The 26,772-nt window shown below is 35.0% G+C and overlaps 2 protein-coding genes across 5 annotated transcripts in view; one reads left to right on the top strand and one right to left on the bottom strand.

Moving 5' to 3' along the window:
• Positions 1–8,628: 8,628 nt before the first annotated feature.
• Positions 8,629–16,705, bottom strand: LOC148602708 (uncharacterized). The gene is made up of 8 exons (XM_088552554.1): positions 16,509–16,705; positions 14,387–14,649; positions 13,586–13,671; positions 13,033–13,380; positions 11,650–11,914; positions 10,500–10,661; positions 9,672–9,929; positions 8,629–9,367 (listed from the first exon to the last, which is right to left on the bottom strand). The coding sequence occupies exons 1-8, from the start codon at positions 16,522–16,524 to the stop codon at positions 9,347–9,349; spliced, it is 1,419 nt and encodes a 472-aa protein (XP_088408680.1). The 5' UTR covers positions 16,525–16,705; the 3' UTR covers positions 8,629–9,346.
• A 3,142-nt stretch (positions 16,706–19,847) lies between these two features.
• The window catches only part of LOC148602709 (uncharacterized), a 33,963-nt gene continuing 27,038 nt past the window's right edge, over positions 19,848–26,772 (top strand). For 2 of the 4 annotated variants that reach the window (XM_088552530.1, XM_088552525.1), the window contains exon 1: positions 19,850–20,063. Coding sequence is in view for 1 of the 4 variants with exons in the window: in XM_088552525.1 (XP_088408651.1) it covers positions 19,878–20,063 (186 nt within the window). In the remaining 3 variants the exon portion in view is untranslated. Of the gene's footprint in view, positions 20,064–26,772 lie in introns of all 4 variants that reach the window. The other 2 variants (XM_088552528.1, XM_088552527.1) reach the window with 2 other exon arrangements.

Genomic DNA, 26,772 nt, shown 5'->3' on the forward strand with positions numbered 1-26,772 from the left:
AAGGTACAAAAAATGTAGCGAAAAGTGCGTTTTTTTGTTACAACTTCACTTTTATTTGCATATGCATTTAGGATTTTTGCACATAAAATTGTAGGGGAATGTTAAAAGAAACAATAAAAAAAATCTTACAAGGGTTTAGAGAATAATTCAATCCCAAATTTCAGAGAAAACAACTTTTAAAAAATACATCTTGTTAACCATCCCGACTTAATGGATATCGAAAATTTACTTCATCTGTAAAATGTTCGGTCGTTTAGTGGTACTTTTTGTTGTTTGTTAACTTGAAAACAAGTCATTCGGGGGAGGGGGGTTCAAGGCTCGGGGGAGGGGGGTTCAAGGCATGAGTCGGTCGGTAACAGGAAACAGGGGTATTATTTTATTTGGCTCATAATACACTACGCATTCCATATTAAACTGGATCTAACTCCGAACCTCATGTTTGTGTAGTTCTGATTACAACCTCGGAACAAACTAAAATGTAAACAGACCGCCCTGCGAGTGTCGTCTACAAAAAAAAGTAACACTGCACATAACATATCGTTTTTTTTTCTTCTTGTCCTAGGGACAGATTGAATCCCATAAAATCCTTGTTTTCTCTCAAAAAAAGTTCATGTACATAGTAAATGGTTCATATATTTTATATTAAACCATTATTTCCACATAAAACATAGTTCCGAACCTTAAAAGCCGACCTTGTTGGTTCAGCTTATTCTTAGCACAGATTAATTAATTGATTGTTGGGGTTTAACGCTATATCCATGCGATTCCTAGCACAGAGATAATGTACCGTAAGTTCAATCTTTACTCAAAAAGCACCGTAATAATCTATAATCGTACTCAATGATGCAAAGACTATGAAGTGAAAATACTTCCTACCTTCCGAATGAACAAGCAGGAATCTTTAGCCGACAGACGGATGCATGGCTAGACTTACGTTACAGCACTCTGCGACCCTGCACCATCTTAATGTGATTAGACGCCACCGTTGGTTACCACTGAGGCACCGATGGCGGCAGTTTCTCTAAGGTAACCATTGTACGTACAAATTCCGTTCCTCTTGGCGACGCCCATGTTTTCTTAATTGTCAAAAATGGCTGTAGGGGTGTATCATTGCATGCAAACTGGTAAGTGTTTTTTTTTTCAGGTCTTAATCTCCTAGTCGCAACCCCACATACTAGTACCAAGTATATCGTTGCATGCGAACAGGTAAGCGTTTTTTTTTCAGGTCTTAATCTCCGAGGTGCTACATACTAGTACGTTTTTTTTTCAACATAAAGATTGAAAGGTTATATCTATTTAATGTGGTTTTCTTAAATCGGGTAGAAATCTTTGCTTCTGCGATGGTTTCGACAGTCTTGTTTGCTTATTTGATGCATTTGCGTGTGATTTTGTCATTACCTATGTCAATGGGCTGTCATTTTGAGGTAGACTATATCAATAGGTCATAGAACTTTCCGCAGGGGCGGATCCAGGATTTTAGAGGTGGGCGCACAGTTAATTTTTTGAAGGTTAAATTTATGAAATACCACTAGAGAGGTACAATGTAGATATACCAATATATACAGAAGTGCCACTGGAATGGGTCTGTTTTTTTTTTGTAGAGTTGAAATATATGATTGGGTCAATCAGTGTCTGCTGCTTCTAATAGCCATGAGAAAAACTTAGTTGATGAGGTAACAAATTACAGGTATATGGGATTTGATCAAAAGATTTAGCAATTATGTGCCTTTTATGTAATCACCTTACTTTGAGACCTTATGTTTTATTTATGTTCTATTAATTCAGAAAGATGCTAGTTACACAGGAGTAGAATATATAAATATTTCGCGGTTAAAAAATATATTAATGGGACTCATTTTCTTGCAGACAAATATATGAATGGGGGGGGGGGTGTTCCGGTCGTATGAAAATAAGATACAACCAGTTTCGCCGACAGCTTGTCATCATGATTACATTTCTTGCGCTCCACTCGAAGAAAAACTTGAATCACCCAACTCGTGAAAGATGGCCCGATCGTATCTTCACTGATGCAAGAACCTATTAATATTTGGGCAATCTAATATAGGCATAAAGGTGATTCTTAAGTCCTATTGCATCCTTGAACATCTTCCATGTTCATTAATTTACGATATTTATTCAATCAAAAGTTTGGACGATTTGTTGAATAATGATCAATGTAAACATAATAAAAAAAAAGCACAGTAATCCGCTCAACATTCATTTTCACCTCCGTGTCGGACCATCGATCCGTCTGACTATTGAACTTTCGGACTAACCGGGACCATCGAACCGTTGAACTATATAGTCGACCCCCTTTTGCCGGTTTCAATACTAACTTTTTACATCAATGTTGTTTCTAAAGTATTTATGCACATAACTGATCCCTCGCTCATGCGCACATTATATAGCTTGAAAAAGCCATTAATGACATTTAATTATAAAAAAAACTATTGGACCGAATTTGCCATATATATTTACAAGACTGTAAACAGGCGCCTTTAATGGAGGAGGCAGACACTTTTGGCGGTGGTCTAGGGCCATCAAAGGCAATAAAGGCTTTTTTTGTAAAATTCAATGAAGGGAAAATATACACTTCAAATTACCTAAGGGGTAGATTTTTTTTGTATTTTTTAAAATGGTACATGGTGACACCCTGTCGTTGTCGTTGTATAGTGTCGAGGAAAAATAAAAAATACGGTGCGACAGAAATGGAAATTGTAAAGCACGAAATGCAAGAAATCTCTGAACTAAATAACTGTGTAAGAGCAAACGTACAGAAAAAAACAGTTTTAACCACTAAGGGGAATTGTTAGGAAAGCGGCTCTGGGACAGTTCTGAAAGTGTCATAGAACAGTTCTTAGGCCAGCTCTTCTGACAATTCTGCTACTAGAGACAACTCTTTTGACAGTTCTACTAGTAGAGCCGGCTTTACTGCTTAAAACAGTTAGAAGAGGTGACTAGAACTGTTCCAAATCTGTCATAAAACTGTTCTTCTAAAAGCTATAGTACATTTTTGTGAGAGGTTTGGACTGATCTCATCAGGAGACCGTTAATTTCAGTAGTACAGTTGACCACAAATCAAAATGTCTTTGTTTAATCAGTTTACTGCTATGGTGAATTAATTTTTAGATCGTCTAGTTGAATAGTAAAGACCGTTGAAGCGCCGCCCGAGTCTTTTTGACATTGGCAGCACTCTCTCAGGAATTGTTACAGCCAATCAGCCACGTCGTTATACCTAAATACAGCTTCTAACTAGAAATCATTGAGATAAAATCCATCTCGGAGGGTTCCGCCGTGGCAATTAAGCCATATATCGATAAACAGAGATTTGACCTTGAGGTCAAAATACAAGGTCATAGGCCACTATCCATGCTACGGACACATCATCTTTAGATTATCTACCCACATGCCAAATATCAAAAGGCCGGACACGAGTTTGTAACGGACGGACGGGCAGACGGACAGAGTGATCACTATAGGGCGACCGCCACTTTTGTAGGCGGGCTTTAATAAGTCACAGCTCTTCCTTGAACTGTAGGAAATCTTCAAATACTTATTTGTTTAATACTTGTTAATGCCATAATAACAAGAGTTGGAAATTCTTAATATAAGAAATGTATCGAAATCAACTTGGTAATAATGAAATAAATATTCTAATACAACCCCTGTTGCAACGAGGACACCAACAATTCCACCATAACGCATGCACAGATTTATTTTTTTTTAATATAACAGTTGCAGTAGATTAGAGATACATGTACATACCATTTGTCGTCGTCGATCTAGATCTAGACTATCGCGAGGCCAGTAAACCCAATTTGCCAATCAATTCCACGATTGACGCCACAAAATAATAAAAAAAAAAACCAACAAAACAATTGTTATCTCCTAATACGGTTACATTGCAAAAGTGGATATTACAGAGAGACAGAATTATTACTGTAAGAAATCTATCGAAAGTTGGATGGCAAAAAAATAATTTTACAGTATACACTAAAATGTCTTATTTCTTTCATATTTTTAACTACTTAATGTGGAAGAAAGGTGTGCATACGAGTTCAGCATACGAGTTCAGCATACTCGTGCATTATTTAGTATGTTTACATTGTCATCTCGTCTTCCGCTGAACCAGGTATGTTACAATAAAAAGTTGGGGTGGGGATGAAATCAGCACTGTTATTTTCCATTCAACGCATCGATGGACAACCAGGGCTAGATCCCACTTTCCCATATGCAGCATGACTGGTATATAATACTTCGTGTTTACATAACAGTCAGACTGCATGTTTGATGATGGGGACATACTCTGGGGATGGATGAACATTTTTTTTTATTCTAGTCGCTCTTATAAAGTTTATAAGATATCCTACAGAAAAATCAAGTAGTATTGCATTTGTGCGGCGTCGAATTAATGTTAAATGACACGCCGTATTTATATTTATTCCGTGTTCAAGATATCTTTTGTACTTTATATGATATCTGATAACAGTTATAAGGTATCTTATAAAGCTTGTGAAATATCTTATACTAAAAACGTTAATAAAATATGTAATATTATTTATGAGATATATTATAAAGAAAAACTTGTAAGATATCTTATAAAGAATATAAGATATCTCATAATTTTTTTAGATATCTTATTACGTACAATAGATGTTTTGAACATGGTATAAATATAAATACGGCGTGTGATATAGCATAAATTATACACAGAATAAATGCAATACAATTTGAATTTTCTATTGGCATCTTTTGTCGCAATTTATTGAGACCAACGTCGAAAGGTGAACACAAATGACTCAAATAAAATACATTAACATTTTATTTTGAATTAACTTTTATATATTTTCAAATACATTTTGAATCATGCTATCGCAATATTTCCTTCTATTTATGAAAGTGGTTTTCAAAAAGCCCTTTATGTGGCTCTAATCTTCCTACGTCAATTTTTGTCACTATTTATTGAGACTTCATCATATAGAGAAGCATAAAGAGAGGTAAATAAATGACGAAAATATAAATTCTCAATGAGTCTGATATTATTGATATGGAACATACATATTTTATCTCAACAAATTCAGTGCATATTGAATTCTTACTATTCTTTACGAATTTGGATATCTTTTATAGCTACCTTCAAAATGAAGTCACCGAAGTAAGTGTCACGAGACGACATTTAAAGATAACTATCTTCAATAACTTTTAACATTTTTAATTAAAATTCTTACAAATTAAAAAACCGACCCCAGTCTTTTTAACAAATCTAATAGATATAATATGATATTGCGAAATTATTAACAATATTATGATTTATTTTTTTAGTAGTTTTTATAGCGATAATTGACTTATTATTCACCATTTATTGCGACTTTTTCGACGTGGCGATCGCCACAATTAGCGTCAGGAGACGCCAATAAATGGAGACAAAATAAATCATCAAGAAACCTTATGTTGTTGGTATTTAACTGTATAAGATTTTTTTTCTCCATTTTTACACGTTAGATAAAAGGTCTTACGGTTATTTAGTAACTGTTGAGTTATTTCCGTTTTTCCTATTTATTTCTAAACGTCTATCGTCACTTTTTGTTGCTTTTTTCATGGGACACTTTGAAAAAGCAATCACCATAAAAAGCGTCAAGAGACGTCATTGAAAGACAATAACTTCAAGAAGTTTAAAGTCTTATTGTACATTTTATTTTATATATTTCAAAAATATATCTTTTATCTTCTAACATAGTTTAGCTTCATACCCTAAATAGACGGAAGCATATGACAAAATTGTTATTCATAATATGTTTTAACATGTTATTTTTGTGTTTTTAAGCGTACACTGGCAAAATATGTCACTATTTATAGTAACCTTGACGAAAAGGCAGTCGCCATAATTAGCGTCAAGAGACGTCTATGAATGACGAAAATACTTAATCGTCAATAAACCGAATATTGTTGGCATTGAACTGTATCGACATTCACATTATTCATTTTTACCTACGAGATAAAATATTGACGCTGATTTAGTAACATATGAGTTCTCTCTGTTTTTTTTCCATTTATTTCTTTACGTCTACCGACACTTTTTGTTGCTTTTTCTTGAGACCCTTTGAAAAAGCAGTCACCATAAAAAGCGTCACGAGACGTCAATCTACAAGAAGTTTAAAGTTTTATTGTTAAAATCTTTACATGTTTTTAACCCAATCTTTTATCTTTTAACAAAGTTAAGGTATATGCCATAAATAGAAGGAAACATATTGCAAAATCGTCAATCAATTTATATTTTAACGTGGTCTTATTGTGTTTTGACGCATCCATTGACAATGTTTGTTGCTATTTATTGCGACCTTTCGAAGAGGCAGTCACAGCAATAGGCGACAGGAGACGTCAATAAACGAAGAAAAAAGTTAATCATTCATAAACTTAATATTATCAGTATTGAACTGTATCTGACATTTACATCAGTCATTTTACACGCATGTCATAATCATTCTTTTTCTTAAGAAAAAAATTGTGTGTTCAGTGTTTGTCACCATTTGTATCCCTCTTTGAAATACTGCAAAAAAGCACACATCTATACTATTTATTTCTTACATACTTTATATGGACAGAGCGTCAGCAACGTGTATATATAGTAGAATGCAAGTCCAGAACTATGAATGGCTAAAACAATATTCTGACGAAAGTGTATCAACACAGAAGTAGGCGTTTGAGCAAGTGGTTTGACCTTAAATACGTCGATGGAAGCGATTTTATGTCTATCTATTTATCCAATAATAATTTGCAATTTATTGGCTGCGTAAAATGTATCAAGCTTCCCAGAAGAAAGTCTCTCACATTCTTATCACCGAATGATACTTCACCCATAGCATATTAGCGGTGCACCATAAACAAAGATTTAACGACTGTCCACGTGTTTTTTTTAACAGTTTGAAAACACACGTTGAACCCCGTCCATCATAGGCAAGCCTAAAATCATACCTAAAATTCAAAATTTTATCAACTCAGACACAAACAAGATTGCAAAAAAAGTACATATAGTACCGTTTTATATATTCTTAGTCCCAATGTATCGGATTGATGGTATCCATATATCAGGCAGTTTATCGCTGAATAAACGTAGTTTGGTTGTCAAGACAAGTTTGACTGAAATTACTGATAATTTCATTTTCCCTTTGTATTATCCCTTTTTGGACCTTTTTGGGGAGTCAGCCTCAACAAGCGTCTTGAGACGTCATTTAATTTCATACATATCCAGGAGTCATTTAATGTTTTTGCATATTCCATAATCTATCATTTCTTATAACTTTAATGCATCCATAATATGAATAGAAGAGGTAAACATAGCGAAATTATTATCCTTAATGTGGCGCTGAACGACCGTGGACATTCTTGCAATGCCGGAGTGGTACTGGTTGTAGCCAAAAATACGCGATGCACAGCTCTATAGTATTTAAATAATCTACGACGAAATATTTGTACTTCCCCACCCCTCCTTCCAAAAAAAAAACATCATTAAGTTTTCTGCATCCTTTATATTGCATTATATTCTCAGTTGATCGAAGTTTATTCTGTTTTTATTGTACACATATAACGACTGGTGTTCTGAAGTAATTTTTAAAGCAGACACCAATTTTTTACCATCCCATACTAAATCCCAGAAAGTAATCCGTTAAAGGAATAAAAATTAAATCCATTTCGAGTCCACATGGGTACATTCAATACATGCACACTGCCTTTCAATAAATACCTCGACCATAATACACAAAAAACACAATGTACCATGTTAAACTGTGGAACCCGACAATGTGTGTTTAAACCAATTGTATCTATATTGCCCCGATACAGATCGTTCCTTTGTCCTGGCAATACTCATACCCCAACTGCAACCCAAGAATTTATCACTCTGCGCCTTTCTGGGGCATCCACCTTTACCCACCTAGAACCCAGCTTCTTTGAAGGTGTGCTTGACAACTGCCAACAAACCTGTTCAGCACCTTTTATAAATAACTTACCTGAATATACAGTACTAATTCTAAGAACACATAACCAAAGGGGAATAATACAAAGAAAAAACGAGATTACCTGCAAATACAGTAAAACCTGGCATACAACCATCTCTATTATTCCATAAACTGTCTTGAAACTCTATGATACATCTTTGTAGTACAGTCCACGTAAAATTAATCTGTATATAAGACCACAAGTTTTGGGATGAATTCTCTCTGATGTGAGTATGCAAAATTATAATGTCACCGTCAATTCAATAGATTGGGACCAAGAAAATAGTACTACTTTCCTATTATCTTGTTTTGCCAGATTTGACAAAACTTTGAGTAAAGGGACCACAACACTTGAAAATTTACTTACAAAATTCATAACTGTTTATGACGTCATCAAATTCAAAGATTTGTTTGGAGTTACAAATGTACCCTAGAAATAAAGATTTCTCTGAGTATTTCTTAATCTCATGTGGCGCTGTGTCCTGGCATCAAATAATTATTTTAGCACTTTGTTTTGTCCTCAGAGTTTTGGATTCTTGAATATTCCTCCTTTTTCGCAGAAATTTTATGTTAATTCTTGTCATGCATTTTTTTAGAACCTCTCTTACCATTTGTCATAAGAACTTGGGGCGAATTGATAGGGAAGCTTAAAACGCCTACTTTATTGGAAAATTATGCTAATCTCCAGCAAAATCTGGACAAAAACATTCACAATTAATAGCCTGCAGCCCCCTTTTTCTGGAATCAACCTTACAAAATCTCATGTAACCTTGAACTAATAAATCTTTATTTCATAAGAGAAAGTACCACAATGTACTAATGACTGTCATAGGCCTAATCAGCTTGAAAAATCTGATTGGTTAAACAGATAACACAGCAAATACTGGAGCGGCCCATCCTTACTCCCTCTAGTCCGCTGACTTAGCCCCTTTTGGGATTTCCTGATCTGTCAGTGACCGTGGAAAAGCTAAGATATCTTTTTTTAAAGAAATAAATCGCTAGTATAATTTTTCAAGACTAATTTTCTGAGTAAAAAGAAATACAAAAGCTGTTGAATGACACCACTTCATTTATAAAAAAAATATATAAAAAAACATAGACATAGAAAAAACAAAAACAACAAATATCTCAAAACAGCAACCCTAAAGAATCGACAAAAAAACCTTCAGTTGAATTGTTATAAAATGAGGAACCGAAGGAAGACGTACCGAAGGTTAAAACCAATACTCCTTGATGTGAATAGTCATTGAGATGACCGCCTTTGAACTGCGACATCGCTTTACGTTTGTATCTGCAACTTCTTCAGTGGGAACTACAATTGTCGTGGGAGTCCCTTCTATGTTGCCGATTCTTTACTTTAATCCAATGGAAGCCTGTAAAGTAAGGGATATGAAGCTGATAGGATACGTCTTTATAATTGTAAATATTCGTTGAAAAATCAATCTCTAAAAATAAAAAAAGAGCATTTTTACATGTGGAATTAATATTAAAAAAATTACCAGAATACTAGAAATGTTGAACAGGTGAGTAAAGGTGCAGAAAAAAAGCTAAGTGTTGGAAATATTCGCTTAATTGTTTGTATCTATTCATCGTGTTCAATGATTAAAGCTGGTAAAAGCAATGTCGTATTCAAAGTTGATTACCGGTATTTAAGTGATAAATGCAGAATGCTCTCACCCTTATATTTTTTTGTACGGAGTCGAGACACTGGTGTCGGGCCTTTAGCCTATCGCTGAGATCGTAATATCTGTCAGCTGTGGTGACACGGTGTGCCATGTGTTTGGCTAGAGCTATCTGCTGGTCCCGGGTAGCATCTGCCTCGCGGTGAATGGTAATGACAAGTTTTCTGTTTTTTCCCGCAGTCAGACGAGGGAGCCGCTGACCGAGGTCACGGCCGTGCCTCTCCCATTCCCTCCGAATAATCTTTGCCATAGCCTAAAATCAAACAGTTTAAAACACTTTAACTTTAACACCGGGTCATGTACAAATACAATAAACAAATAACAGTCTTTTATGAATAAGTTAATTTGAGATAAATACTGTAATCTAATTGGTTAAAATAATTTTGTTATATCTCAATGGATACAAAAAAACATTGACACGGCCCTATTGAGTTAAATTCAGAGCTACTTTTCTCATGTTTAAAAATAAAAATGTTTTAAAATTAATTTATAAGAATTGGTTATGAAAAACTTAATAAACGCAATAAACAATATGCATATGGAAAATTTATCTTATTTTTCAATGGACAAAATTTTTATCATAGCCAATTCTTAAATAGTATTTACCATGATACAAGTAATTCAGAAAAAAAAAGTTTTGAATGTCACAGCTACATTTGTTTAAGTGGTCACTGTGTTGCTTTTTTTCTTTTCAGTGCTTCTTTTAAGCAACGTATTTATTCTTTGCGCAAATAAACTAGCATATATATGTATTTGCTATTTTTCACATGGTTCAAATTCCCATATGTTATGTTAAGAGAAAAAAAATAATTGTCAGACGTACCGAAGGTTCAATAAAACCACCACTCCTTGTCGTGAATAGCCATTGAGATGTTATCTTTGGACGACGACATTTGTCGCGGTACCGCTTTAGGTCTCGCAAAAGTGCACTCGAGACTCTAATGTAACACTTTTGGCCTGTCCGCGCCTCCTTGTGGTCAAATACCTTGAAAAGACAATGTATTATTACACAGTATTTCTCTATCATTCGTTTTTGTTTGTTTTCCTAGTGTTATAAACCAAGTCATCAGTGCTAGGTGAAAAATAAATGTACATGAATCGGAGTGAGTTTTTTTTATTCGTTTTTGTTATCTTCTAGTAAATGAGGATCTTGTTATAGAGGTGGGTTAAGCTGGAGGGAAAATGACGATCGGTCTTATAATTAGTAAGTAAACTTCAGGATTAGAAAGGCAGTGGCTTAATTTGAGGGACCCAGCATTCTATTCGCTTATTTAGATTTAAATCATGAAAACATAATTACGGAATCTACTAAATAACGTATATGATTGGAATGCATAATCAACTTTATCACAAAATAAAAATGTGTAGCTTTTTTTTGGGTGGGGGTGAATCAAATATTACAGAATCTGTATAATTCTTATAAAGACTGATACTTAATGTAATTCATCGTATCGCAATAATTAAGGAGCGAATACGTGGGTTGAACTGTGCGTGCGAGACCCGACAGGGTAGTCAAGCACGTTAAAAAAACCCTCTCACTAGGTGTTTCATATAGTGCATGTCATGTCATTGGACACGACAGGAAAGAGTTTCTCACTTCTCATACAATATATCTGATCTCACGAAAGGATTTAAGAACATTTTATAGTGGTAATTTTAAAAGTGGGAGAAAAAAAAACATCACCAGAAATCGCACGACTGGGTAAGCGCATACATTCTTGGGTAAGATATCTAAAACGATCGACTGAGCCTTGTCATAAAACTTGGAATCTTGTACTCTTTGGTGTCTGAAATATCCCAGTTTGGTAATTGGGTCCGCCTGCACGTGTATTTGTTAATTACAAATGTGAGTCATTGTGATTAAGTAAACCAATTCTGAAAAATAACCGGCATTATTACAACATGAAAAATGCTACAAAACATGTTATAAAATACGATCAAATCATTATCCTCATTGCTATAGTTCAACTCACTTCAAATTCAAAATTGCCATCTTTCTGAGTTTTAGCGAGGTCCAGGTGTTCAGTTCTAATACGGGCTACGTCACCTGATCTTTTGGCGTTGTATAGAATCACCTGTAGGCACAGAGCTGCTCGGATATTCTGGACCTCCCATTCCTTTAACGTCCGTGCGTCTGCTTCCTTCAGTAGGGAGCTAGCTCGAGGGGGTCGAGGACCATAGAGATACTTCGCCACCATCCAAGCTTTGATGTCTACCTCACCTTCTCCTCTGGCTCGTCTGAAATATTTTCCTTCATTTACATTGAAATTTATGCTTATAAGCAATAGATCAAAATGGAATGTTTGCGGAAACTTTACGTGAGAGGATGTTTACCTAATTAATTTGTTCATTTGAAATTTATTACAGCGTTTCATTTTAGGCATATTTCACAAGAATGAGGCCAATATCTCACTTTATCGAGAACAGTACACTTTATCATACTTTCGCTTGAAAAGTGGGAGGTAAACAGTAATCATGTTGTCCGTCCGCCCGTCCGCCTATTCGTTCGTCCCAGGTCTCATATGCAATTTCCTTTAAATTTTTCATCACATGCAGCTATTGTGCATCTTCTCTTTTGTTTTTTCCCATCTGGATGACATACGTGTATGGGATTCCTTATATAGTTACGCGCGGGTACTCTCAATTTTGTAGTTATTCCTATTACCTCAATAACTGATCGTTTACAGTCATTGACCAATATGATATTCGTGATATAGGACTCGAGTGGTTGTATAAACTTATAATTATACTGTGAAACCTGTCTAACCCGAACTCCTTTCAGGATGAAGATTTTGTTCTATTAAGACAGTTGTACGGTGTACACAGATCCAAAACGCATTGAAACTGATATGAAAAGACCCTATACGATTTTGTGGTCCTTTTCACAAAAAAATCGTAAGTGTAAAATTAGTCGTAAGTTATGACGTCATAGTAAATAAAAGTATTGTGGCGTCACAACTTACGACTAATTTTACTCTTACGATTTTTTTGTGAAATGGGCCACTGGTTTACACAGGTTTCCGTTTTTTCCCCGTTGTTCTATTTAAACAGGTTTCACTTTAAAATGTTCATTATTTATATAATAGTTGTTAATAAAGTGGTCAATATCGTGATCTATAGACTGTCCTCAGGTATTGACTGCGACGACTATTATGTTTTATTTCATTCAGGAACCATATCCTTGATATCCTTGAAAATGACCGGTTTCCTGGTCCATTTTTCTTCGCGGTATTGACTGATGGAGATTCTACCGTGTGATTAAGAATGACACATGACCACGTTTTATCCAATTGGAAAATCGTATTTTTCACCGATATAAAATAATTCTATAGAATTATAAAATGTTTTGCACTCACTTGTCTTTCTGGATGTAGTATTTCAAAGTCTTTTTTGTCGCCTTCAATTTCTGCCGTAGTGTCATTATGTCTATACAATCTAACTGAAGGTGCTCTAGCCAGTCCCTCCGTCCGGACAACCATCTCATGTAACCAATCAGGCTCCCCAAATATCGATTGAGCGTGATTGGCCGTCTGTCTGTGCATTTGAGGTTCTGTTCGATGAACCCCCCTTTGTTTCCTATAGAGTTAAGGGAAAGAATAGCCCTCCTGCTTAGTTTCCCCTTGAGGAAAAACCTGATACCACAAAGGTTATGATCAATCGTAGTTGGTTGCATTATTCCGTGATATATTCTTGTCACGCTCCTCCTAAAAAAAGAGGAGACGATTATACACACTGGCTGAATATATTTAAGTGATTGAATACGCAGAACGATGTAAATGGTGGCGTGTAATTCTCTGCTACAAAAGGTCAAACTGCAAATGGTTTGCTGACCTGTATGTCGTTATGCTCATCTAAGTTTAATTCAATGGCTATATCTTTATTTACCAAAATTTAACCAACTACATTTACTTGTATTCATCAAAGCTCTCCTGTAAAGCGACTGTGGCTGACCGACTGTGCTTCCTATATGTAAATTCTCCACCAAATCTGTCCACCTGTAATAGGGAAACGCAATTTTATTAAGATTTTTCTACAGAAAGTAAGTTTAAGGGCAATACAAAAAAGTCTTTCGTATTAAACCGGACTCTGGTTGGTATCAAAATTAAAAAGAGGACAGTTGCAGGGTCAGAAGAAATTCGGACTAGACCCAGGTGTACAGGTTGTCCGTACGTATGTACCAGATGTCACTATTTTTAAATAGTCGGTTTTACGTATTATGCCAGAAAAATATATGAAAAGCGATTAGAGCACAAAAAAAAAAGACTGACCGGATCGCAATGATGTAAATGCTAACTGGTTATCATTGTATTACCATGGGAAGGTTATTTGTATAGCTTTGTTTTACCCCCGAGCGATAGACGCAGCCTATGTGTTGCACAAAATGGCGACTGCTTTGGAGTAAAATTCCGTTATAACGTCTGAAGAAATTGGAAAAAAAATCTATAACGTCGCAAAAAAGCATCACAGATCTATGATGTGGGTCATATGTTATATCACTTTTTTTACTGCGACCGTGGTCTAAAGAGCTTTGAAGCACTTCACAATAGAACTTGGAATTAAAACCAAGCAGTATTTGCTTATTAATGTATAAAGCTTTAAGGTTCGATATCATTTCCAATCATTACAATTTGGTGTCCCTGATACAAATCCGATTAAAAGTTACTTACGTTTCCATGGAAATAAAAGTTAATTGTTCTACCATGACCATACCTTCTTTGGACTTTGTTTCTTCATACGTCCCTTGTATACAATTTTCGTTGACGATTTGTCGACAAATTCAGCTTCAGCATCAGATTCTTTCCCGTCGTCATCATCAGTGGTTGTGCTGTGTTCTTCGTTGTTGTAGAAACGGTTCACTTTACAGCTATCGGTGTGTTCAATTCTATCGTCGTTTGCATTTTGTTCATACTCGTCCGCGAGGTTACATGTAAAAGTCGAATTTCTCTGATTGGTGTTTGAATGAGACCAATGTCCTGTAAAAATAACTACAGAATTGCCAATCCTGTATTTCAAATGTTCGAACTGCTAATTGTAATAACTCTCGTACATCAAATATCAAAAACAAAAAGAATTCTTATATGGGTGGTACTTTACTGTTCATTCTGATATTGAAAAAAAAATTGTTCTGTCATCTGTAAACATTTTTTTTTTAATCTGGGATTCTCTCCACAAAAACCTTGGCACTCGAAAGGGTTAAAAACCCTTCCAGTGCATCCAGTACATGATCTCAGTTACTATTTAAGTCCAGATTGGTCATTTGCATTTTTTTCTTTGTACTGTACGTCTTATTTTGGTTATTGTATGTTTTTTTATTGCTTGTGTCAGGATGTTTTTAGCATATTCTAACGAAAAGTTTGCTAATAATAGTTAACAAAAAGATGAATTTTCGATTGTTTTGAAAAAAATTCCTCACGTGTCTATTTTCCTTGTCTTGTCGTTTTTATTGGACTGTTTTCTTTCTGTTTACCGTACGAATTTGTTTCCTTTCCTTTTGTCTGTTAGATTTGTTTTTGTTGTTTTGTTTGTTTTTTTTGTCACACAAAAAAAATGGAAAGAAATGAAACATACATGCGACGAACAGTATTGTTTCTATCAACAAAGAGAAAAACAAGCAGTATATGTTCAATGCAGAAAAGCTGTACATGCTCTCTTGTCTAAATCATCACCGGTATATTCACGCCGTGATGGAAGATAGCGGTTTGGCGCGCGATAAAACCTAGATTTAAGGCGCCATTTCGATCGAAATCCCTTTGCCAAGTCAAGATCATTGCGCTACCAGCTTCTCCGATGGTGTGTTATCTATTTTGTCAGATCTGATTTCTAATTGGATTCGACTTGATTACGGATCGGATAAGTGTTCGCTTACATTGTTGTTACCCTTATTTATCCAATTTAAAATCGAAATAACCGAAACGCGGAAAAGTGTGAAATATACATAAAAGTCTAATAAGATATAACACTGTTACATTTCCCCACTGTATTCAAATTTGCCTCGAGGGTGATAAAATGATGCAATAGAAGTCCTAGTCGTAAGTGGCTTCCATGACTTTTTGTTGCTCGCCGATCTTGATCGGTGAGCAATATAAAGCGTGCAGTAGTTCACTGTCGGGAATCTAATTTTGTTTCTTATGCTCTTAGCTATACAAACCCACCACCTCCTTTTAATGCGTACACGGGCAGTAGGAAAAGGAAATGATTATGTATTCTCATCCTCAGGTCTTAATTTCTAGGAGGGGCCTAGCAGGTACATGTACATGTCAAAACGAGGAATTAAATGTTCATAAGTTAACCCTTTTAGTGTTGAGGTTTTTCTCTTAACAATAAAACCCCTTCATAAAAAGCGGCCTCGTCTGGATGTTTTTTTTTTTTTTTTTTGTAATTTCTCCTGGCAATGGTTTGTATTTGTGATAATTTTAAAGATTTTAAAAATGTATAGCAAGGATTCTCGAAAAAAAAAAGACAGTAAATATTATAGTACTAACAAGTCAGTAATAAATTGTAATAAATTTTATCTTGTCATTGTCAAGTCAGGGGCGGATTCAGGCGGGGGCGTGCCGGGCGTGCACCCCCACCTAAAAATTGCAAAGCATGGGTTGTCTGGGGTAGAATTGGGCGGTTTTAGGTTGAAACTTTAATTTCTCGCTAATTTTACCACAGAAGATATCTACATTGCACCAACTCCAGAAGAGAGTTTCATTCAAAAATTTAACCTGAAAAAAAAAAAAAGTCTCGACTTGCCGTGCTCGGCGAAATTTTAACTGTGCGCCCCCGGTCTAAAATGCTGTATCCGCCCCTGACAGCCATCGCATAATTCTAAAAGTAATATAGTTACCGGGTTGTTTCCTCATCTTTCTGTCTCTTGCTCTAGCTTCCGTTCTACATAGTGTATTAATTTTCCGCCATCGTTATTACGTACGAACCTCTATTCCCTTCTCTGAGAGCATTTGAAACTCAGTAACACTCAGCAAACTGCTTAGCACAGTGTACGTAAAAATCACCGAACCGTACCAGAAACGTCAACCGAAGGCTATTAACGAAACGTCAAATTCATAGTATTGAATATATGTAACGCTTATTCCTTGATTATAGCCTAGTTTTTTCGACCAATCAGAGTGCAATAAATGAATCATCTCGTAGCCGAATAAGCAGACAGACGTCACGTGACTGCTGTGATTAAACAAAATTTGACAATGTAAATATTTCAAAAATAACCTGTTTACTTTGTCTAGAAGTTATATGTACCATTCAAAAATTCAGTCTGCTGCACTTTATTGTGTTTTCCAAACAAAATCCAATGATAAAAATCGCGAAACTACTTAAACTGTCTTCTACTCGTGGAATACCAAATGGACTTTCCAAACCACGTATGTAAGAACCGATTAATCTCCTGATTCCCTTGTTGGAGGCGCACTATAACGGAGATGTCACGCATTTACAGGAGTTATTAAACTGAAACTTAAAACACTCGTAAAGTGGAAGTCTTATTAATATATGAATGTCTTACTTATAGTCCTGAAAGACTAAGCACTATATACTATGCTATAGAGTAGTGTAGTATCATGTGCAAGGAAATATAACTTAAGTGTCCCGTTTTATCTCCTATGGTCGAGCGGTGGCTGTAATCACATCGCATAGCTATCGCATTACAACGGGTCCCGAGAACAAATCGTCCTTCCTCGGGAGCAATTTCCGAAACTAAAGTGGTGTAACCATTGCATTGCGATTGTATAGATATTTTTTTACTGGTAAAGACCTTATTGCCTTTGTTAATCTCTGAACCCACCACTGTCATTGTCTGTCTTTTGAACAAAATTTGTGTAGAGAAATATTCATGGAACTGACTTGGCTGACAAAGATGATGAGTGCTGCGGTTCGGAACCACCCCCCCTTTTTTGAAGGAAGAAGAAACAAATTCGTGCTTACTTTGGGCAAAATTTAGCAAACAATAGCCTGGAATTCCCTTTTCCGAAACCCCTATTCTGGACCCCCTGTTTAAAATCTCTGGAATTACCACTGTAGTAAAAGTGGGTACCATGAAACAAACAATTAAAGTGTTCTTGAAATGAAGCATTTCTCCGGATTTGTTTAAGTATGTTTCTGGTGAGGCAAGTGAAGCATTGGTACTGTAGCGTTCTTTCATGCGTCTTGCCAGGCAAGTGAAGCATTTGTATAATATAATGTTGTACGTTTCTGACCAGGAAAGTGAAGCATTTGTACAGTGGCGTAATTGTATGTTTCTAGCCAGGAAAGTGAAGAATTGGTACAGTGGCATAATTGTACGTTTCTGGCCAGGTAAGGGAAGCATTGGTACAATGTCGTACTTGTATGTTTCTGACCAGGAAAGTGAAGCATTTGTACAGTGGCGTAATTGTATGTTTCTGGCCAGGAAAGTGAAGCATTGGTACAGTGGCAAAATTGTACGTTTCTGGCCAGGTAAGGGAAGCATTGGTACAATGTCGTACTTGCATGTTTCTGGCCAGGCAAGTGAAGCATTGGTACAGTGGCGTAATTGTATGTTTCTGGCCAGGCAAGTGAAGCATTGGTACAGTAGTGCGTTCTTGTATGTGTCAGGGCAGGCAAGTGAAGCATTAGTACAGTAGTGTGATTTTATATTTTTGGCTAGGCAAGTATTTAGCTTTTTACAGGACGTGGTGTTCTTGTATGTTTCTGACTAAGCAAGTGAAGCATTGGTACAGTAGTGTTCCTGTATGTTGGAAAAACAGGCTGTAAAGATGTATGTCCTTCCACGCGAGTTGATTGATCAAGAATAAAGTATATTCAAAAAGAATAACATACTAGACAGTTCATGAAACTTCTGGTCAAAGTGCAATATATGAACCGCTTAGTCGCCTAGAGATCAATGGACCTCACCTACCTTTGGTCCATATGATTTTTCAGGGGCACCAACCGATTCATTGGGGGTACATGTAAAATCGTGTTTAAATTTTTTTAAATTGGGTTTTTATGGCGATTCTTCACCAATAGATACCACGATTTGAGTCCGAAGATGGGGAATACTCATAATGATAGTTATTCAGGAGGTTAAGTTGCCGTAGTAAAGCATCATAGATATCACGTAATGACAAAGGGTACATGTCTTTTTAGGTAGCGACCATTTTATTTTCTGAGGGGGAGAGCTAATGATTTTTTCCCAAAAAATCCATAACCCCCCCCCCCCAAAAAAAAAACAGAAAAAAAAACCAAAAAGGTTGCTGCCTTAGTTACAAACAAGTACTATCTCTGAATAAAAAAATATAGCCGACGCATTTCACGCTTGTTAGAAAAAAAAAACAAATTCGATTTAGATTTTATTTGATGAACTGTATGCTATGTTTCGTATTACAATTGATAATTGAATTAGTTCAACAAATAAACTCTGTACAAACATGACAGTGATTAAAAATATTCCGGACAAAAATGCTCCAAAATGGAAACTTTAATTTCACGGTTGCCATCATTTTTGTCCATTTAAATGAAATGAGAGGTCGTAAGCTCCATCATTTACGTTGCCTTATAGGTGTCACATGATGCCAAAATAAACTCAATACCAACTGCGTCGGAAAAATGAAATTTTAAGGTGAAATTTCCCAAATTCTAGCCCAAAGTCTTCTAAGCGCACTTCGCTCAGCCTTTAATTTTATTTGTGTACCCAACCCGAAACACCTACTGCCCAGGGTACTGCGGAACAAAAAAAAAACCAAAACAAAAAACAACAAAACAAAAAAAAACAAAAAGAACAAAAACAAAAACAAAAACAAAACAAAACAAAACAAAACAAAAAAAAACCCAACCAAACAAACAAAGAAACAAAAAAACAACAAACAAAAAAAAACAAAACAAAAAAAAAACCAAACGCATTTTATCATCTGAAAGGAGAAAACGCAAACTGTAAGAATTGAAAGATTGAAGAATGAAATAATTCAAAATGCTCGCTTTCAAATGTCACTCGAAAATCGATGCAACATTATCAACAATTTCATTCTTGGGAAGAATGCTAATGTGGTCCAGATTTTGTATAATATCCATAAACTGGGGGTATTAAAAAACTTTTAGTAAACGGAGTATCGAAATCGGCACAACACAACATTCGGTGCATTTATTAGATATAAAACCAAATATACACAACGTTTCCCCATTTTTTCATTATTCATGTTTCTGAAATCAATGTATGCATGTTACCCGATCCATTTCGATACGTCACATGTTTATAAATATATACAGTGTAGTTTACGATAAGATGACCTTCTCTTGGATTATTTATTACTGGTATTTACACAAGGAATTTAAACGTTCAGCATTGTCGGCTGGCCAGGGAGGGGGACGCTACTTAAAAACCAATCAAGCGTTTCTCCTTCAGTCTGGCCATGGATACAGAAGAAGAAGGAATGTGAGTATTGACTAAAATACCAAAATGTACGTTTAGTTGAAAAAATATGAAATTCAAAACTTTGTATTAGTCCAGAATCAATTTCAGCGTTGATTATATTTAGTGCTTTTCTATTTTGACAAATTACTGTTCTTAGCTATATTTTACAGCATAGGGATAACTACGCACTAAACGTAACTATGCACATTTTTTTCTGACGCAGTCGGTATAGTGTTTCTTTTTACCCTTTGACCTTGAAGACGCTCGTCCATGGAAACGCAAGTCACCTGATCGCAATTCTGTTTCCCGATCGGCCAAATACTAATAACTAAGTGGCGTTCGAAAAAAAAAATCGAAAATTGAAATTGCACGCCATGAGTTATTTCCTGAATGAAATGTAGAAATTATGAATGAAAAGAACAAAATTTTACTACGCCGGCTTATTTCTTTTAAAGAGATCACTTGTTTATAAAAGCATTTTGCACAGAACATATATTTTTCTGGTAAATAAGTTGTACACTGTTTCAAATGATTTACTGGTACATAAGATATACACCATAACCATTAGCTTAGATGTTGCCAGGCAATGCAGTGGCGGATCAAAACGGGGGGGGGGGGGGGTAGGGGCGGAGCTACTGGATGTAACGCTCATTCCGGCTGAATACATTGAGAACTTCTAAATCATAAATCACTACAAAGTCCAGAGGTCCATGTCATGAAATGTCGTTACGTGACTTTTGTTGCTGTGTCACATGTTTCCTGGTTCGTCTGGACCCGGTTTGATAAAAAAAAAATATTAAGATTTTCCTAAAAATTCAAAATTTCAAGAAATTAAGCTAATCGGTGAAAATCTGAGTTATTGGAAAAAACTGAGGACCTCAGTTTGACATTTTTCACGAAACCCAGGCCGGTCAGATAATCTTCAATAAAATCGTAAATCAAAACTTCATGGACTATGGCCAATCTACACACATCTATAGATATAAGAAGTGTATTATCGTCGCCTATCCCTTTAATTTTAGCGTTAAAACGATATAACACGAAGTTGGTATAAGGATGATTGTATCCAAGTTTCATCAAAATCAGAGACTTATTTAACAAAGGTGTCATAAGACAGAGGCATGTCTTAGGATGGCCTTGGGATATATCTCTGTTCCCTACTACCACTTATTATCAACGTTAGGCTTATACATTTCTGTTTTGTACTGTAGTGACTACTGAAACAGTACTGTATTTTACAGTGACGTTACGGTACTGTTTCATTACTGAATTTTCTAGTACTCTTCCATTACTGAATTTTGCACTACTGTTCATTACTGAATTTTACAGTACGTTTTCAGTGCTGTGTTATACAGTACTACATTTTTCAGTACAAGTATAGCAATGCATTTCACTAAGTTGAAGGTCTACCTATGCACTGTTTATTTTTCAAGTACAACAATCATGAACTCCTGGATTGTAGCGGTGTATCAGTTGCACCATGAAAACTGATTTGTTCAACGTGTCATAGTTTTTCTTTCCTCTTTCGTCTACTCAGGACTTGACTTTTTATGAGGAACTCGACGGGTGTTTCTCGAAAAGCAGAGGACTTTTAACGTACCGGTGCACCTGGTCCATGCTCCCAGTTTCTAGTGGAGTCTGAGATTCTCATTTACTTTTGTTACTTTGCATGTATGATTTTAGTTACTTTATGTTCTTTGTTGTGTTTTCCATGTCTGGTCTTTGTCCCTGAATTGCATTCTTTTGATTTCCGCTAGAATCTTGGTTCTCTTAATAACTCTTTCAGACCTGTACAAAGTATATAAAGAACACTGACAATATTTGAAAATCGCATTCTCAGAAATACATGTTTGACTGTTATTAAAAAAATCTGAAATCTTGTTGGACTTCTTTTTTCAACTAATCACAAAAAGTATTGAAAATATTATGATAGTATGTATTCATGGTAGTTCTGTTATTTAAGGAACAAACATGGTCACGCGCGTTTTTTTTTCTTTCTCCATGTGAGAGGTTAAAATAGTTTAAATTGGTTTACTCAGCAGTTGTCTTTGTGTTTCATTTCATTGACAATTGCTGTCAATAAAAAAGTATACATTGAATATATACAGCTCAATAATGTCGAGCAATATAGCACTTTTGAAACGAGATCCAAACTGAAATACTACAAATGAAGTTTTTGTTTAGATTACAAATAGTAAAAGACATAATAAAATTTTACAGTTAAATATCAACATCCTATTTTGCAGAATTTTGAAAATAACTCAGTAAGATCTGCGTTGAGCTATAATTTGGCAGATGGTTAAATTGTTTAGCATTTTGGGATGGACGTACAAAGATATTTTCAGAAAGATCTGTTGATGTTTGAATGAGATATAAGCCCTGAAATGGATTTTTTCCCCGAATTTTACATTTCCAACTTTGAACATCTTCTCTAAAACTACTGGTTGGATTGAAGCTTTCGTAGAATATCTGTAACAATTCATACGTGAGGATTTTTGATCTTGCGAAAAAGATGGCCACCGTTACAAAATTAACCGATAAAAGGTGGGGGATGGCGGCAGAATTTTGCACATAACTCAAAAACAGTTGAGGTTAGCTAAAATTTGGCCGGGAGTAAAATTGTTCAGCATAATGAGTTGGACATAAGTCGAAATTTTCACAGGGTAAACTTGATAAACATGGCGAGACCGACCTATGCCGAAATTTTGATCTGTTGACCAATGTCGAAGTTGCCCTTGTAAAGTCAAAATATGACTACGAGAAATTTTATAGTATGAAATGCGGGTAGATAACGAAGATGCTCTCTATTGATTAAATGATTCTTGTGAGAATAAATAGTACAGTGAGGCCAAGAGTCCAGCTTTTCGAAAGACTTGATTTTATTTAGGTGAGCGATTCTGTCTCTCTAGAGCCTCCAGTTAGGGTTGTGACTTGGGCCAAGTAAGAATAAGGGGCCACAAAGGGACCAGAAAAATGTAGTTTGTTTTGATTTCTGGATAATAATTTGAGTAGACTTCAAAATTAAGGTAGATTTGGATCGGTTTTGAAGTTTCAACTTCAACCATTTAGGAATAAGAGGCCAAAAAGAGACCTCTTCAATTCTAGTCAAATTCTCATCCTGCCACAATCAATTTAGAAACTGAATAGTGTGCCCATACTCGCCCCAACTGTTCAAGGTTAAACTTTTGCAGTCATATTTAGCTGCGCCCTTGAATGGTACTTCCGATATAAAAAAAATCACTTACATCATTGATAAATAGAGAAACAAAAAATGGAGAAATAAATCACGGAAACTCCATTTTATTATTGGCTGGCTATTTATGTCGCATTATTTTACCCCGAAATAGCGAGTCGTTAAATAAAGACGTAAATAGCCAGCCCATGGTAGAACAATAATAAAATGGAGTTTCCGTGATTTATTTCGGTTCTAATAGAACTAGATTTTTTCCATGTTTTTGAATAGGCGCAGCCTATGTGCTGCACGAATGTTGGTCATGTGTTCATCACTTTTTTTTTATCAATGTTGTGATCTACAGAACTTTGAAGCACGTTATATCAGAATGAAATACCATTCAAATTATTAGTAGGTGGCCTCGACATAGCTTATGGTGATATAATGATACATGAATGCTATTGTGTCTTTTACTTAGCTATTTCAATCATTGCACAAAACAAACAAATGCTTTATTGTCAATTATGACGCCCAAAAGTGAGCTGAACAATGAAACATAATCAAAACGTATATATGATTAACATGATTTGAATGATTTTAGTAACACACAGATATTAAACATAAAAGAGTATTATTGCAACATAAAACATTTTGTAATAAAAACAAGTATGATGATGATAAGGGCAGTGCACTTGATTATGGGCCCTGTAGTTAAAAAAAATATCGATATTCTACTCTATATGTAGTCAAGGGGAGATAATCAATATAATTATTGATTCTGTAGGTACGAGACCACAATTATCTGCCCTTAGCTTTTCGTTGTATATACGAATATAGTTCCTATAATAATAGGGGATTTTTCAAAAATTTTTTAGAAACACTTCCTTTCAGAATTTCTCATACTTTTTGTGCTCAAATGGAAGAGGAATAATGAAATTATTTTAGTAGATGTGTTGAAATGAGAAATTTGACATTTAGGTTGTGATTTGGTGAGGTCAAAAAAGGTCAAGTTTGTGACATCCAGAAGCCATTTTGGGTCATTTTTTAGGGTATCTCTGTGTTTATGCATAAAATTTGAAAAAATAATGGTAATTTTTTTTATATTTTTTATATAAGTTGTTGGAAGGTTCAAATTAACGTCCCTGAAAATCTGAATTGAATTGCGCCGGTGGAATTTTTTTAAATTACAGAAAGGCTATGAAGAAGACAGTGGGAAAATTAATTGTGGTTTCGTGCCTGTATTTTACTCAAGCGCCAAAAGGCAAATATCAGTCTCACCGTTGGGGGTGGGTGGGGGGGGGAGGGTTGATATAATAATAAATGAATGTAATTGTGTCTTTTACTTCAATAATTGTACTTCATTATGGGCCACGTAATTAAAATAAAATAAGGTATTTTACTCGATTCTATTGTATGTGGTCAAGGGGAGATAATCATTGTAATTATTAAATTATATTTTCTTTATTTGAGTTAAAAATTTCGGACAGGTCCGAAAATAATTTAATTTCAGCAGCAGTCGGAGTTAAAAAATATTTGGAAACCTATATTAATCAGTATTGGGGAATATTAAATCACAAGTATTTAGTAATTTATTTTGCTCAAATGTCGGATAACTTTATTTAAAAAAAAAGTAATTCTAGCCCCACCCCCTCAGTAAAAAAGGCCGTTGCCTATTACAATGGTGCAGAGAATGAATTCAATGCAACTTACATTGATACATAATATGCACAAGGGGTTAATAATAATAATAATAATAATAAATAAATAAATAAATCTTTATTGCAAAAGCTTAGTACAAGCTGTCAATATCATTGAAATATATTAATAAGCACATTTATGACATAACAGTAATCATCGTAAGATCTATTTATAATGAAAGTTCTTGTTTTCTGACTCTCGCAGAGGTAACATATTAAGTTCCCTATATCGACAGTTTTTGTAACTTGAAGTAACGATTATAATTCGTTTGTATTTGGCAAATATTTAAGTAGTAGTCTTTGTAAGAACCATGCAAAATCTGTAGTGTGTGCTACACCCCGCAAAAAGGCTACATATTTTTTATGTAATTAAGTTGTTCTATGAGTCTATATTATGAACGGTGTAATTATTCATTCGAATCTGCCTGCTCTTAGGAGATAATCAACATTGAAAATCTAATAGATTCTATTGCATTTGTGTGTTATTTACAAAGTTATCTCCCTTAATTTTGAAATCTAAAAAATTCTATATATTTTTTTATCTCTTGAGAACAGGGTTATATGAAAAACTGAATGTAAATTTCTGTTTACGATGGCAATTCAAACAATATATATATATATATATATATATATATATATATAAAACATGTAGGCTTTTCACCCATGAATCACATTTTGGATGATTCTTAGCTGGAGTGTTACTTAATTCTCTGTTGTCTATATGCTGGACTCCCAAGAACGAAATGGTATTCGTTTTCAATAATGCTAATAATATTTTCCCCAACACTCAACAATTTAGGTTTCCAAATATATTTTTAACTCGAAGAGATTCATTCACTTATTGTCAAGTTAATGTTTAGACAACACTTGTTTCTGCCCCTTAATTCTTAAGTCGCAGTCTTGACTAAAAGCAGACAGGATGTGGTTCATGCATGTCAAAAACATATGTTTTATTTCTTATTCAGAATCAAATACAGACCACATAACCAGTCTTGTTTCTATTTTTCATTTGGGTGTTGCTCTTTTTAGAAAAAAATTACATAGTGTGTACAAATAGTTAGCACTTTGCAAGAGTTATCGCTCTTGATTTGCTTTGATTTGGTTGATTTTAGTGTGAGATGAATAAATGATTTTTGCAAAAGTGCAGATCTGAAGTATTACTTAAAACTATACCACCTGAAGTAAAAAAAAATAATAACTAAACAAAATTGAAATTAAAAAAAAAAATGTTAGATGAGTATTTCAATACCATGAATCATCTGTAACACAGGCAGCGTCTGATTTTAATATGGAATGGTACTATAATGGTTCCAGTGAAAACCACTATATCAATATCGGCTCTTTCTTTTGTGCTACATTTACATATGGCAACACGTGGTCAGATTTAAAAAAAAAAGATTAATGCACCTCGATTCAAGTTATTGTCTGGAAACAAAATTGTCAAAGGACTCCAACAGCATGATACCATTATAAGACCGCATTTTTTCGCAGTCTTAAAAGAGAATTGTAAATAGGGAGGAAATACGCCTACTGTATCATTTCAAACAAACACCTGTTTTATCCCCTTTTCAGAACGATAGGGGCAGTTACTCCATTTTATTAAATATTAAGCTTCTTCTAGCATTAAGAAACAATGTTACATAGTTTCATGACATTCGACTAACTACCGACATCCATTAGTTTTTGACATATTTAAGCATCGGGACTTGCAGTTCACTATGAACGCAACAACTGGTTTTGGGCACAATATAGCACGCAGTTAATTTGAATTTCAATTAAAGATGATAAATTAAAATGTTCTAAAGATTGAAATGTATCCTGTAGCTGATAAAAACATGTCTGCATGATAGAAATCTTCGTA

Source organism: Perna viridis, chromosome 11, assembly GCF_037379345.1.
Source record: "Perna viridis isolate PV_CMFRI_1.1 ecotype Kerala chromosome 11, ASM3737934v1, whole genome shotgun sequence".
NCBI classification, from domain to species: domain Eukaryota; kingdom Metazoa; phylum Mollusca; class Bivalvia; order Mytilida; family Mytilidae; genus Perna; species Perna viridis.